Consider the following 15,879-nt stretch of genomic DNA (forward strand, 5'->3'; position numbering starts at 1 on the left):
TGATTTGAGGCTTAAAAATAGTTTATTAGGGTACGAGAATTTTAGAAAAGAATTTGGGAAGTTAAATGAGGCAAAAATCTTAAATTAGTGTTAATATGGATTATAGATCTAAGACTTTCTAACTCTTTAAATTAGAGTTATTTATTTTAATGTAAAATTAATATATAGTATTGTGAAATAATTATGTAGATTATATTGACAAAGATAGTGGTGAAAAAGGAGTTGTGAAGGGAAACTTGTTATTCAAGACACAAGATAACCATTATTAATATGTTGTAATGAGTGTGTTTCTGAATGGTTATGTGTTGACTTGTTGTTTGGAAAAATTATGAATTATTGAAAGTAAATACTGTTATATACTTGTTTGAAATTATTGTCAAGTGGGTTAAAAATTTATTTTTATTTATCATGATGAGATATTATTGTTCGGATATATTCCTGTTTGGATATTTGAATGATGTATGACTTGTCAGGGTATTTTAATGTATGATGTTAATGGAAATTTCTGTTCGGTTAATTATTACCACGTGGTAAGCCCTCATTGGACCCAATGAGTGGCGTGTCGCTTGGTCCAACTCACCTTTGGCCAGGTGATTTGGCGTCCGAGCATGGTGAAAGGAGGATATAAGGTGCAGTCATGCAATTAAATACTTGTTCAGTTTGTTTGAAAATATTGTTCGGTTAAATGTTTTGTGTGCCCACTTAGCAATCGCATAATTAGTTACATCCGCATGCATCATTACATATTAATTTTTGGTTACTGGGACTTTTAAGTCTCATTCCCCGTAGTTAATATTTTTACAGGAGCGAGTCCGACCGAGAAAGCACCAGAGGTGTAACTGTGGTGTATGAGACACCATCTTTTACGTTGCCTCTTATTTTAGATTATATAATGTATCTTGTGCCAACTTAGGACATATCTTCTTTGTGAAGCATGTAAACTCTAATCCTTTTTATTAAAAGTATTTATATGACCAAGAGAATTATGTCTGTCCCTCTTGATTTATGATCTGATTTGAATAACATGCTATGAGGATCATTTCTGTCCCTCATAGTTCTAATTGCTTTTTTGAGATATTTTAAGACCTGTGGTATATTGTCTTGGATGTATCATGGTAAAAATTTTTCTACCATGATAAGGGTTCAATGAAAAAAAAAGATTTGTTGAATTAATAACTTGCGAAAAATCGGTCTGTAAATTTGAGGGTGTTACAACATATACGAACATGACTTGTTCATACACACAAAAAGATATAAATTCTTTAAACCTAACCTTTTTCAAATTTTTTAACAACTTGTTACTTTGAAATTGACATTTTATCAATATCATACTAAATAAAAAAATGTAGAAGCTATAAATTTATTTTTTAAGTATTTTCATGAGTTTTGATTATTTATGGATGCATTGTTGTGCATATAAAAACAATCAGTTATATATATACGAACATAACTTATTAAAACATGACTTGTTGATACATAAAAAAAGACATCAATTCTTTGAACCTAATTTTTTCAAATTTTTTAATAATTTTTTATTTCAAAGTTGACATTTTATCAATATTATACTAAATAAAAAATATATATGTTATAAATTTATTTTTCAATTATTTTCATCAGCTTTGGTTATTCTTGGCCACATTATTGTACATATCTAAACAATCACTTATACATATACAAACATCACTTGTACATGTTAATATTTTTCAACAAGTTGTTAAAAAATTTGAAAAAAATCAGGTTTAAAAAATTGGCACCTTTTTACATACAAACAAGTTTTATTCACATTTATAAAAGTGATTATTCTCAAATGCACAGCAATGCATAAATATTATATATATATATATATATATAAAGTTAAATTTACATTGTGTTGTTGATGTGTAGACGTTGTTATATTATATATAAATATTTTGTTGTTCATATACCTAGATAACTTGTGTATTATTGTTCAACTAAACAACATGGACAATGCATAATGTAACCTCCCTGAGGTTAAACCATAATTGATTACAAATCTTGGTAATTCAGGATTTAACTCTCAAAGGATTATTATATTGTAAAATTTATAAAAGAAATTTCTTGTTAAATCTTTTAAAGGAATCTCAATCTCAACAATTCAAATCTCAAATATGATTTAATAGACCCAAATCAGAGTTTTCAAAGTAAAGCGAAAGCTTAAAACTCAATGTAAGACCTAAAAATAAGTTTTAAAACTCAAAAACAAATTCTGTACAGATAATAACACGTGCGGCACAGTGTGTCTTCTTTGTGCCACACGCTGCGACACGAGGCACCATACGCCGCGGCGCATTACATGAAATTTGACAGATATGTGCTGTCATATGACAGCACAGGGTATGAACTTCTGACAGGTCCTAAATCTCTGTTCGACGTTCGATTGAGGTGATTTTGGTGTCTACACGGAGCTTTCTCCTAACTCTAGCTAATGGCATCGGTTTCACATTCAAGCTCATTTTCTAAAAAAAGTTGGACATCAAAATCTATTTTGACCACTTTCTGCAAAATCTCTCAAATGAGGTGTTCCAACTCTACCACACGTGCCAATAGCTTACACCAACCATTCGACTACACTCAATAGACTCTTGAGGATTCGTGCAATACACTGCACACAATCAAAAACACTTATATGATAAAATTACTACTCAATCTCGATTTTTATAAAGCATAAGGGAGGAGGAAATATTGCACAAAATCAACCATTTCATTTTAAATCTCTTAAAATACATATGTTTTCTACTTACACAAGTATTTTGGCCCTATCCACGAGTTCACAACCAAAATTCACTAACCCATGGTATAAAATACGCTAGTTATATACAAAATTATGTAAGTAGTGCATAAATCTTGTCAATTAATCCTAGTTGGCAATTACATTAACAAATATACATGAACATAACAAAAGAGAGGCATATAAAGGATTACTCTACAAATCCTAAGCCTCTGTATGTTTTTTCAACTCGAATTCGATGAGTTAGGTCCTAAAAATATTGAGAATTAAGGGGCGAGTATAACCACTCAGTAATCAAGTTTTACTTAACCCATATAGTTGCATATTAATTGTAAATAAGTGCAATTAGGCAATTAAGCACATGTATCACAAAATATTAGGCCACAGTTCACAAAACTAACAACTATGTGATCGAACTTATCACAAAACACTTCATCATATTATTTAGTAGAAATATAACACATGGTCACAAAAATAATAACCATGCGCCTTCAAAACATGTCGAACCATAAAACTAACAACCATATGGCTAGACTTATATGTATGATCATGTGCCAACTTTATATCCTCTTGTTACCTCCGATACGAAACCGATGGCTATCACGTGGCTACGTCCTTCACAGACTAACCTAGTCTTCCACTTATGAGGATCTACCGGGCTAGGGTGAACTCACTTACTTGTATAATCTGGTTTCTTCCATACTAATAATCATAAGGTATCGTACCCCTAATCTAGCTTCCTTATAAATCGGTGGAGACTAGTTAGATTTGAGTCCCTTATAGAACAGGTGGGATAGTCTCAAAACAACCATGAAAAAATGGCTAACTCTCTATTCTAACGATTGGTGCCAAGGCTAGTTCCCAATTTTAATGGTCACTGCTAATTACCACGTGGATTTCAATCAATCTACTCCTCTCCTTAGGTAAACTCCCGCCAATGATCATACTATGCACATATTTCACATAATATGTATTTTAACAATCATTTCTTAACATATAAACTCTAACACAAATGCTTTATGATTTAACACAGAATTTATCATAATTCTCTACCCATAGTAATAAATCACAATTAATTTCATAAAACACTAAGGGTGGCAAAATCAAGGTTTTCTTTCCAAAAATCATTTCACAAATCAACACTTCACCAATATGTATTATCAATTTAACTCATAAATCAAAATTCACAAATAAAATTAACATTCAACTATAAAAATTAAGTTTTCCTTGGTTATCTCAAACCTTTGAAAGGTTAAAGGTTTACCCCTCACTATATTAACTTTCCAAAACTTCAACAAGCTCGAATGGTGTCAAAACAAACCTCTCGACATCCATACCACAAGAACATCATCATTGTCTAACTCTTAAAGCTTTATCAACATAAAACTCCACACACTCTTTTTTTATCAACTCATAATCACTACTCAATGGGCTCATTAGGTTCTATTAATGTATATTATCATTGATGACACCTCAAACTATCATGAATGCACATAAACCTCTCTCAACTATCTCATAAATATAAATTTTTGGATAATAAATGCTCCTATGGGCCAACCACTTTCATAATCATTAATGTGATATTCCAATACATTAAACAACTCTTATTATATTTATTTTAACCAATAGAATCAGACCTATACTCCTATGGATCAAAAATTTATCTCCTAACTCAAACCCTACCATAAATCATCATAAATGAGGGAAAGAAAGGAAGAAGAAAGCACCATAAACTTATTTTGGGTGGTTGGGAGCTTCAATCTATTAACAATAGAACTCAATGTCATGCCCTAACAGAGGTAAATCGAGCTCTTCATTTTTCTTCTTCTTCTTCTTCTTCTTCTGTTTTTCTCACACAAAAATGAATCAGATATATTTGATTTTTTGCTGTGCGTCGTGATGCACAATGCCCTTTGCCACGGCGTATGGCATAAAGGAGTCCGTTACATTTAAATTATCTCTGTGCGCTGCAGCAAACCAACCATGCGCCACGGCATGTGACATAAAGGATGGTTCTTTATTGTTTTTCTTCCTCTTTCCTTGCACGAGTGGCCAGTCATTGATTCGAACTTACTTTTAGGACTGAAATCACAACAATTATGTCAAGTTAAGCTCCTCTGACCACACACCTCATTAACTCACTAATTACCTTTATTAAGTTGATAAACCAGAGTTAAATTTTTTCAGATGTTACACACAATGAGCTACAAGGGTGCTTAACCTTATACCCATCCTAAACGACCTGATTTTGTCTTGAAAGGTTTTTCCTAGCCTAAAAAAAATCAAGATGACACTTTATAAGATAGGACAAGAAAGAGGTTCAGGATGAGACGAGACAAAAGGTCTATCCGAATATTATATATATAATTTTTATTTTAAAAATATACATTAAATACATTAATTATATTAATATAATTTATACTTATTTTGATTATATTAATTACATTAATAATAATTTTAATATGCGCAATTCCTATTTAAAATAAGGAGCCTTTTATATTAATAATTTTAATGACATGGAGTAAGCAGTACAGAGTAACCTCTGTTTTTTATTATAATATATTAATTATATTAATATAATTTACTTTTATATCTATCTATTCAATATTTTTTTATTTTTGAAAGAGTCACTAGTTTAACATATTTTAACTAAAGAACAAGATTACTTGATATTGTTTCAGATTTTATAAAATTTATTTTTTTAATTTTAATTTATATTTATTATAAAAAATTATAAAATTTTAATAAATTTATTTTATTATCAATCTAAACAATATAAATTTAATTTAAGTAGTTTAATTTAATATTATTTTTTTAAAATTTTTATAAATTGACTATCTAGATGTACTCTAAACAGACTGGATTCAAAGTACATTTGAATAGTTAATTTATAAATTTTTTTAAAAATTAATATTAAATTATATCATCTAAATTAAATCTGTATTATTTATATTGATGATAAAGTAAATTTATTAAAATTTTATATTTCATTTAATAATATATATTAAAATATAAAAATACAATTGATAAATTTAGACCGTTTAAATTAAAAATTTAAATAGTTCAGATTGCTCATCAAGTGATACAACATGTATGAATAATTGAAATTGAAATAATAGGATCTCAAGTGTCATACAATAGACAAAACGAAGACATCAGAAGGGAAAGATTTTTATTTTGCCAATAGAAGGGAAAGAGTTGACCGAATGACTCAACGAACATCATTCACATCTGTTTTGGGAGGGGATTGCGAACTTGCCCGTTGAGACATTGAATTTTGGTAAAAAGATTTTCATTTATTTTCAATTTTTTTAATATTTACCATCTAATTTAGGTTCTAACGATACAAAATTTCATCGCAGTCTTAAAAGTGCTCATCCAATCCGTTTAGTCGTTTGGGCTTCAGCCCTTTACTTAGAAGAAAAGCGCTAAATTTAATTGTCCAAACCGCGCTATTGTCCATTAAAAATCACTACACGTGGCTAAATCTCTAGTGGCCCAAACCTTGGATCGCCTATGGCTGCTGCTTTCACTTTGTTTGCCACTGCCTTGTACCACGTGGGTGTTTCTCGGTTCCGAATCATCGCCAAGCCCGAATCTTTTTCACATTCGCATTCAGCTCCGTTCTCATTCACTGGCAAAACAAAGGCACGACGACAATTTCCTCTTTTAATTTTTGTCAATCACTGGCCTAAATATTCTTATTTTTAATGTCTGTGTGAGCTTCCCTTTCCTGCAGAAACCGTGTAGATTCCGATTGATTTCAATGGCCGCGGAACCCAAAGAGTCACCTGCCAACAACCCCGGTCTTCTGGCAACCCCTGATGAAGCTACTAAGGGATACTTTATGCAGCAGACTGTGAGCTTCTATCTATTCATATCACAAATTTCTATATCGATTATGATTATCTCATCGGTTTTCGATTGTAATTTTAGATGTGCCTGTTTAAACTCTCAACTGCAGATGTTTAGAATCAAGGACCCAAAAGTCAGCCTGGATTTTTATTCTCGCGTCTTGGGAATGTCGTAAGTGATTCTTTTGAGCAAAATTTCTGAAATGATTATTAACACGCGAAAATGGTAGAAATGGGCTTAAAAGTATGTATTTCCCAGTTCACTTGTTTCTTCGCTTCTGTAGGGTGAACTATAAACAGTGTTTTATTTATTTGCTATCAGATTTTTCATTCAAATCGTGATAGATATTGGCCAATAGAATTACATATAACAAACCTAGCTCTGTATGACCTAACAAACTTCATCCGACCTTAGTTCGTTTTGGGTTAATACTAATTGGAAACCGGAAACGTATTTGGTCGCCATATCTTCCCATTTTGCAGTTATTCGCTGAGACTACCTTTTACCTATGCATGTTTATTCCATGTCTTACAGTGCTTTTATATTGTTTCAAATGTAAGGTGTTGCATTTTTCTGGTTTATATAACTGTAACTATCATAAGCTTTGCAACTGAAACTGGAACTCATTTGAATTCTTCATCAGCGACAAAATACTTCATGGAAGATGATGCCATTTCTCAATGATTTCAGGTTGCTTAAGAGGTTGGACTTTCCAGACATGAAGTTTAGCCTGTACTTTTTGGGCTATGAGGTAAGGCATATATTGTTATGTTTTCCCCCTTCAGTTAGGCAGTGACTATTTGGCTACATGAAGTGGCTGACTAAAATGCAACATGCATTTGCTATGCAATTCTATCGATGCTTGTTCAGAAATATGAAATCTTCAAGAGGAAATTTAAGCACTTGTCATTACAGATTCTCTAAATTCATTTGACAAATTCATGAGTAATCTGTATTTTTTCAAGTTTTGACTTTATGGAGATGTTCCTGATCTCTATCTTACCTGTTTTGTGGTGTAGGATCTGGCAACAGCTCCAAGCAATTCAGTTGATAGAACTGTGTGGACTTTTGCTCAGAAGGCTACAATAGAGTTGACACAGTAGGGACTATAACTTTATCTTTTTTTTTGCCCCCTCAGTGTTTCCTGAAATCATCTACTAATAAAGCAATGTACAGCAATTGGGGTACTGAGAGTGATCCAGAGTTCAAAGGATACCACAATGGCAATTCAGAACCTCGTGGCTTTGGTATGTAACACTTATATCTAATTCTAAAATAGCTGGACTTGTAGAATCTGGCCCAAAAGCTTAAGCCCTCTTCGATTGGCTGGAATTTTAAGTCAGGAAAGGGAAGGGAAGCTGGATACCAGATTTTTCTAGTTTGGCATGCATCGTGTCTTCACAGTTCCTGTGAAGCCTTTTCCTGTAAAAAAGATGAAAGAAGTTTTCCAACATGGGTGCTTGAGAACCTAGATGGTTTCCTGGGAAGCCAATCTTGTGGACCAATTTACCCTCATGTTCCAACTGATTTGACCAAAGTACCCTCCCACAGAGATCTGAACTTCAATGGTGGTAGCTTCCACTCCCACCCATCTCAACACCAGCCACCATCATCTCAGTGTTGGTTGCTGTCTTCCTCACTGTTGCTGATAGCAAGAGTTCACCATTTTAGTTTCTGTCCCTGCAGAATTTTCAGAATCAAATCATTTTCGCAAATATTTTCGTTATGCTTCCCACTGCAGCTTGTGATTTAGCATTACAATTTCATTACCTATTAATTTAGCATGCTCAATCTCAGTAGTCATTACTTAGTTTGGGGAAAATGTGAGGCTAGTGGTAATGACGGTGATTAGAAGAGAGAAGAAGAATGAAAACAGAGGAGGCAGTGGGGTCCATGGCTTGACATCAAGTACACTCCTTTGACATTGATCTCCCTCCACATGGGTCACTCCATCCTTTTTTTGCAGATTTATCCATTCGTCAACAGGCCCTTAATCCTTTTTTTTTTCCTTATATTGAACATTTGGAGTCAATTTTTGTGGAATAACACCGACTACAATTATTCTTGCTTCTTTATATAAACATGATGCTTATGTCCTTACATGATGCAGAATTTGCCCTTTTTTTGAGCCAGTGTTTCCGGGAACCAACCACGTGAAATGGCTTAAGTCGTAGATATCTAGCATTAAATTTTTTTTCCTCAAGCATTCTTCTAGAGATGAGCCCCGAGAGGCATTTAAATTAGTCAATGATGAACTTTCTCAAGATTGTGATGACGCTAGTAGGCCATGTTTTATGAATTTATGTAATGTTTATGTTGCCTAGATGCTGGTGAAGGTGGGAACTGGAGGTTCAAGGATTTCTTGAGTTGGTATTTGTCATATATGGTTTCGTTCATTTCACCTTAAATTCGTTAAACTTGGTAAAACATGCATCATACAAGGCATGTGAAAGAAATTAAGTTAGTGTTTGGATTGATGGATTTGAATTTGAATTTGGATTTCAGATTTGAAATCTAGCATTTCAAAATCTCACGTTTGAAACATTTCAAATCTCATATTTGAAGCTCATGTATTTAAAATCTTTTATTTGGATAGTTAAAAAAATTTCAAATGAAGAGATGAATTGAGATTCGAAACAAAAATAAAAAATTAAAAATATCAAATTTATTTTTATTTTTTAATCGACGATAGATGAGAAAAGATATGGAAGAACACAAAGAGACAAGATGTTTAAAGTTATTGGAATTTTTGTAGAGGGAATTTGAAATTGTAAAGAAATTATAATTTAAAATAGATTTGGATTCATAAATTTTTATGTATCCAAATTCAGGATTTTGTTCAAATTCAAATCCTTGTTAATCCTCACAAACCATAAAGGATTACTGTATTCGTGGTTTTGCATTGCCAAAAATATACATAGAATGAATTGTTCTTGGTTACCCTCCTTTCTTGAATTCAAGACTAAAGAATCTCTGTAGTTAATCTTTCATTGCTGCTATTTACTGGTAGTATTTCATATTAAACTTCGCCTGTTTCAGGACACATTGGCATCACTGTTGATGACACGTACAAGGCATGTGAAAGATTTGAGCGTTTGGGAATTGAGTTTGTTAAGAAACCAGATGATGGTAACAAGTTCTTAGTGCCTGTTCATTTTTTAGGATGATTTTTGTTCGACGTTCAAGGCCTGTTAACGCAGCCAGCCGGTGCTTTCAACTATTTACCTGTCTCCATGGCAGTGCATTTGTGTATGGTGATTTGATATACCTAGGGATGGTTGTCAAGTGAAATATAAGAGTAAAAGGATGAGAGATGTATTCTAATTATAGCTTGTTGAATTTAAATTTAGTGGGCTTGCCGTTGGTCTTAGTGGTGTTGTCTGGATTTCAATAATTTCTGAGGAATTATGTGCAGGGAAAATGAAAGGAATAGCATTTATAAAGGATCCGGATGGATATTGGATTGAAATCTTTGATCTGAAAACAATTGGAAATGTAACTGCAGGTGCTGCTTAAGAATAAGATGGTGCCATGCCAACTTCAGGTAAGACAATTTGGTTTTCCTTTCTGTCAGTATTGTTATTAATAATATCATTGCTATGATGATGATCATAAAGATTAAAAACAAAATAAAAAGACGATATCTTCTTTATTTGGATTAAAAGTGTCTGTTCTGTGTTTCAGGTGGAAGGACTGCTTTTGCATAGGGCGTTTCATCTTGTCTTTGCTTACGTGTCCTTGGAATTGGCTGTGATGGTTTCTTAAGCATTTTTGTGTTACTTGCACTTTTCGCGGAGTATAGTCTGTGCTCATGGGAGACTGCCATTCTTTTCCCCCCCCTGATTTCCTAGTTGCGATTATCTTTATAATGTTTGGAGAGTCGAATGTAAGTTTTGAGACAAGAAACATATTTGATATAATTTTACCAACTTTTTCCAATAGTTTTTCTTTTTTTAAAAAATAATCTTCTCTTCATTTTGTAAGTCTAATGAAAAAATGTTGAAATTAAAGCGCAATCTTGATATTAGATTTGCTGGCAGAAGTCCCGTTATGCCGTCATGGAATTTTTTCACAGAGAGAATTGACCTTATGCTCCTCTGTCTAAGCTGTTGTAACTGACCTTCTACAAGCCTTGGCATGCCTTTATTTTATTTTATTTTATTTTATTTTTTTAAAAAACTCAATCTTGATAATTAAACTACCAAACTTGACTAAACTTGTAAGCCATTCGATCCGAAGTATCCTTTTTTATTATATTTTTATCTATAAATTCAAGAACAAACAAAAATTTGCCCAAGTTGCTGTGCTCTGTTGTTGAAATAATTGTCCATACAGGTGCAAAAATACAAGTTGCTGGTCTCGCAATGGTTTTTGCGGTGCAATATATCTCTGGAGATTTGAAGTTGTCGTCGGTGATATTAGCCGCTAAGAAGAGACAAGAATTTGGGAGGTACAACCAGTCCCAAGAAAAAAAAAAAAAAAAAACTGATTGTGACATTTTTGACAATAAGCTTTTTACTGTTGACAATACCTTCTTCCCTCTGCCATCCCTGAAGTGAAATTGTGCTCCAATCAAATCAGTCCAAAGTCAATGCTTCAACAGCTTTGACTTCTTTTTGTTTCCAAGTAAAAGCCTCCATCCAACTTTAACTAAATTCATGCTCGCTTATCAATCTAACCCTCGCGCTAAGCTCTGGTTAATTGCTTGCACTTGCAAGTTATGCCAATACCTGCCTCTCTAGTCCTTGATATCGATGTCAACTTTTCATATCTCCTTTACCCTTTTGTGCAATCCAATTATCTTTAGTAATGGTTTTGAAAAGATAATGGTTTTGAAAGATCCAGGCAACATGTAAAAAGGTGGTCACCAACGCCATTATGAGATTAAGAGTCCTACATGTCGGCTATAGTATTTTCTAACTCCATTAACAAGACTGTATATGGTGATATCTTTTAAATATTATTTGAGACTTCGTCTCTGGGTCAATGATTCCAAAGGCGTATTCTTTTATACTTGGGCGATAAAAAAAAAAAAAACAAGTTTAAATATACTTTTATTCTGTTCACATATATAGCATTATTAGCAGCGAGGTAAGAATCCGTATTTTTCTACATAACCATTTAATTTTATCAAGTTCGAGCATTGTAAGATTTAATTAGGAGTATGTTTTTTTAAAGGCATTTTCTGCATTCATATGTCCTCAAATCTAAGATCTTGTACTTAAGTGATCATAATTCATTCTACTGGAATCAATGCCTGTCAATAATTAAGATTGTGTTTTATTAGTGAGTTATTTTTCCAATTTATTTTTTCTCTTTTTCCAAATGAATAGAGTGCCAATTATTCGCTCACCTTTTTCTTGGAAACTAAATTAGGATGAAAGGACTTGGATTGAGCTGTATTATTTCTGAATAATGAATGACAACATTAATTAACTTGATCCAGACAAGGGGGGAATTCATAATTTTACAATAATAGAGGGACCAAAAGTCAACATATTAATAAAATACCATCACATCTGACCAATCAGACTAACTGTAGGTCAGTAAGCTTTTGGCTAACATGTGATTAGAATGTATCTGATTAATAAAACAAGAAATAGGTGTTCACGCTGAAGCAATCTTTGTCCCAATAATATATGAAAGCACTGTATGTGCTGTTTGAAATTACGTGCCATGAACGAGAAAAACCCAGATGACTATAGGTCTCAGACAATGGTCAATCAGAGTCCACCAGCTGGATTTTTTTAAGACCTATTAACACACACTAATTAATCTATAGGGGGATCTGAGAAAGAATTTCTGATTTTTTTTTTAATCCCTCGCGCACGCATAATAAAATACAAGTAAAAGACTCCGATGCCTACGAGGCAATTATCTAAAGGTGTACTGCTATTCTGGTAATCCCTCTATATTTGTTGACAACTAATACAATCTTAATAATTGATTAGGCCAAACAAATTTGAAAGTAATTATATATATGTATTTAATCTGTCAGACTGTACCCTTGGGCCATGCCTTTTGACCTTTACACTTCACTAGAAAAGACATTCCCTGAAGGGCACCAAAAATATATATATATATATATATATATAAAATCACTTGAATAATTTTCATTATTCTATACTATACAACCAAAGAACAACCCTGTACATTTAAAGAAAAAAAAATGTGACAGTACAGAATAGGATTCAATGCAGCTGGCAATTTAAATACTAAATAGTTCTTTTTTTTTGGGTGCGCGGATGGCAATTTAAATAATTTAATTTTGAATGACATAGATTTTGCATGGTGAGTTGAAAGGTTAACACTTAACACTTTACTTGTTTAACCCCGGATAGCTATTACTATTCTTGTTCATCCAAATAAATCATAAAAGCTAGTAATATATTCTCCATCTGCTGCTTTCTCTTTCAACTTCTTGCAAAACTTTCTTTGAAAAATAGTCATTTAATTAGAAAACACAATAGAAAAAATAAAATAGTTTGGCATTTATATTTAAATTGATAAAAAAATTATTTTTTGTTAAAAATGCAAGAGAGATTAAATGTTAAAAATGTAAAATATTTTTAATTTTTTAAAGTGTAATCAACATTTTTTTCTTCATCATTGCTAAATGTTTATTTATTTAATTAATATTGAAATTTGTGGTAAACAAGCTCTTGACTGAGTCACAGTTTACATAAGATTCTTCCGCGGGGTTCTCGATGTTGTTTTTCCCTTCTGGTTCTTGTTGTATAAAAGTACCCTTCCATGAAGGGGAAAATTAGACATGCTGGCAACTGCTTCTCCTCCTCAACCCAGAGAGAGAGAGAGAGAGAGAGAGAGAGAGAGAGAGAGAGAGAGAGAGAGAGACCGAGAGTTCTCATATTGTGTGTATAAAGGAAGGTTCATTATATGTATTGATTAAGAAATGAGGATATTTGAAGAATTATTGACTATCGCGTGATTTAAAATCATTACTAATGGTACCATTACGCCAACTTGTTTATTTAACGTGCGCAACCAAATAAAGGAAGGCACTACAGAAATATGCTAATGGTTCTCGGTTTGTTTCTTTCTAGCCTTTCTTTCGTAGTTCGTACCATTAAAGTTGTTAAGAAAGAGAAACGAGAAAAGTTTCTCACTTTTCTAGTTTTCAGAACGTAATTTGTGCTCGGGGCTTGCGCAAAAGAGAAATAGTTACAAAAATCTAACATCATTGTCACGGTCACAGATTCGAGAGGATATACACACAAATTAAAGAGCCAAGGGTATTACCATGTACTGTCGCAATAATAAGAAATGCTTGATTTCATCAACACACACCCACACAAAACCCCAAAAACTCAAAGTCTTTTCTGAAATCTCTCCTCCCTTACCCCATCATATCTTTCTGATTTTACTACTTCCAGTCACTCATCAGTTGCGCTCAGAGACTCATCAGTAGTAGTAGTACATCATCCCCTTCTCCTCTCTCTTGTTTTCCTCAATATTATTAAACATCCCATTATTACCACTGATCATCTGCCTTATCTCCTCAATTCCATAATCCATCAATGGGGTTTGCCCCGAGTACCCACTCGGCTTCTCTGTCCACTGGTTAATAATACTTTCACCTCCGGGCATGAACTTATTGCCGAACTCAAGCCCACCTCCACCATTGGCCATGTAGCTGTGTTGATGGAATTGAAAACCCATTTCTTCTTGTTTGACGTCTCCTCTGCCGTGGCTGATTTGACTGCAGCTTCCATCAGACGAAGTGCTGCAACTTCCTTCACTTCCAAACATGCAGTAGTATTGCATTGGGCCACTAACCAAGGAGACCTCTTGATTTTGAAAATACGGAAAATTGGTGGTCGGCGATGAAGTTGTGTTGTAAGTTGAAGGCACAACAGCAGTTGACTCGAGGCCGGTGAAGGATATGGTTGATGATGGGCAAGGGTAGCAAGAGCTGAAGTCTCTGTAGGATGACTGAGAAGTAAATGGTGGGTTTTGATCATGATGAGAGGATTGAAATAATGCTGGAGGTTTCCTGATCTGATGATTAGATGGAGGAAGCAAGCCCATGAGCTTCTTCTTGAGCTTGGTGTTCCAGTAGTTCTTAATATCATTGTCCGTCCTGCCTGGCAACTGAGCTGCTATAATTGACCACCTGCAGTTTTATTATTATTTGTTCAAGTGAATAACTTAATTTCCAGAAGAGACCGAAGTATGTTCAAACTGTACTGTCAAAAACTTTAATTAAACACCAACATATGCAAGGGGATGCTGGCGTGCATGCGGAAGAACCATACAAACATATAATATAGGCAGGTTCTAGATAGCTACAAGGTTTCGGAATGAGGAGGGAAAACCTAGTTTATATTACTGTGTCCTTTCTTTTCTTTTCACCCCTTTAAGTTAGATTTTAATAATTTTACCAAACACTTGGCCAACGCATGCAGTTGATATAACTGAACTCAAAAGGGGAAAAAATGATGTGTCCAATCTCCACGAGATTGTTGCCCAGAGAAAGAACAAAGTTAGCAAAGTCATGAAAAGGGGAAGTGCTAGTACCTGCTTCCAATATTAGCATAGAGGGTGCATATTATTCTATCCTCCTCATCAGTGAATTCTCCATGCTTAATGTTGGGCCTCAGATAGTTGAGCCACCTCAACCTGCAACTTTTCCCGCACCTTTTTAGACCTGAAAAGATCAAACACCGAGCTGGAGATCTAAGTGGGAGAGAGATAGAGATATTTAATTAATAAGAAAAGGCGAGAGCTTTATTTATATATGCGTCTTTACCTGCTTTCTGAGGAAGAGCGATCCAATTACCTCCAGTCCCGTTCTTGTCGATGTACTCTTTCAGCTTGGAGTCTTCTTCTGGTGACCACGGACCCTTCTTCACATTTGCTTTGTCGCAACAGGGAGCTCTGCCCATCTCTGGTCGTCCTCGTCTTGTTCGTCTTCGTCTTCTGCTGCTTCTTCCGCTTCTTCCCTCTCTCTATCCCCCCTCCGTCCCTCCGTCCCTCTCCCTCTCTCTCTCTCTGTGATAACTTTGATGTTCCAAAGTCGCACTTTTCTAAATGAACTTTGGCGGATAGAGAGATTGTACCTTATAATGAGAGACCTGAGTTTTGGACAGTTTGAAAATATATTTTATAATAGAGTGATGGAGAGAGGGGTGCCCAAGTCAAATGAAAGCTATGGCTGGGCAAATTAATTTCAACTCTTATGGCCATTTAGTTTGATTAGAAGACAAAATTTAATATATACCCCCCCCGGGGAATAGAATTTTTTGATCCCACAT

At 33.9% G+C, this 15,879-nt stretch overlaps 2 protein-coding genes across 2 annotated transcripts; one reads left to right on the plus strand and one right to left on the minus strand.

Annotated features, from left to right (window-relative positions):
• The first annotated feature begins 6,240 nt into the window (after positions 1 to 6,240).
• On the plus strand, positions 6,241 to 10,545 carry LOC129314311 (lactoylglutathione lyase). Its single transcript, XM_054957713.1, has 9 exons — positions 6,241 to 6,397; positions 6,489 to 6,608; positions 6,714 to 6,775; positions 7,295 to 7,355; positions 7,624 to 7,703; positions 7,781 to 7,851; positions 9,644 to 9,733; positions 10,020 to 10,148; positions 10,289 to 10,545. The coding sequence occupies exons 1-8, from the start codon at positions 6,266 to 6,268 to the stop codon at positions 10,118 to 10,120; spliced, it is 717 nt and encodes a 238-aa protein (XP_054813688.1). The 5' UTR covers positions 6,241 to 6,265; the 3' UTR covers positions 10,121 to 10,148; positions 10,289 to 10,545.
• Positions 10,546 to 13,767: 3,222 nt separating this feature from the next.
• LOC129314339 (transcription factor RAX2-like) lies at positions 13,768 to 15,650 on the minus strand. The gene is made up of 3 exons (XM_054957761.1): positions 15,375 to 15,650; positions 15,143 to 15,272; positions 13,768 to 14,738 (listed from the first exon to the last, which is right to left on the minus strand). Exons 1-3 carry the CDS (start codon positions 15,508 to 15,510, stop codon positions 14,027 to 14,029), a joined length of 978 nt encoding a protein of 325 aa, XP_054813736.1. The 5' UTR covers positions 15,511 to 15,650; the 3' UTR covers positions 13,768 to 14,026.
• Positions 15,651 to 15,879: the final 229 nt, after the last annotated feature.

Source organism: Prosopis cineraria, unplaced genomic scaffold, assembly GCF_029017545.1.
Source record: "Prosopis cineraria cultivar Desert tree isolate PC_DT_omini unplaced genomic scaffold, ASM2901754v1 PC6, whole genome shotgun sequence".
NCBI classification, from domain to species: Eukaryota; Viridiplantae; Streptophyta; class Magnoliopsida; order Fabales; family Fabaceae; genus Prosopis; species Prosopis cineraria.

Bases quoted from the DNA above. Each gene is read 5' to 3' on its own strand.
- LOC129314311 (XM_054957713.1), top strand. From the start codon at position 6,266: ATGGCTGCTGCTTTCACTTTGTTTGCCACTGCCTTGTACCACGTGGGT. The intron at 6,398-6,488 runs GCACGACGACAA...CCTTTCCTGCAG, and splicing joins CATTCACTGGCAAAACAAAG to AAACCGTGTAGATTCCGATT. The intron at 9,734-10,019 runs GTAACAAGTTCT...AATTATGTGCAG, and splicing joins TGTTAAGAAACCAGATGATG to GGAAAATGAAAGGAATAGCA.
- LOC129314339 (XM_054957761.1), bottom strand. From the start codon at position 15,510: ATGGGCAGAGCTCCCTGTTGCGACAAAGCAAATGTGAAGAAGGGTCCG. The intron at 15,273-15,374 runs GTAAAGACGCAT...TGATCTTTTCAG, and splicing joins CGCTCTTCCTCAGAAAGCAG to GTCTAAAAAGGTGCGGGAAA. The intron at 14,739-15,142 runs GTACTAGCACTT...ATAAAACTGCAG, and splicing joins TATGCTAATATTGGAAGCAG to GTGGTCAATTATAGCAGCTC.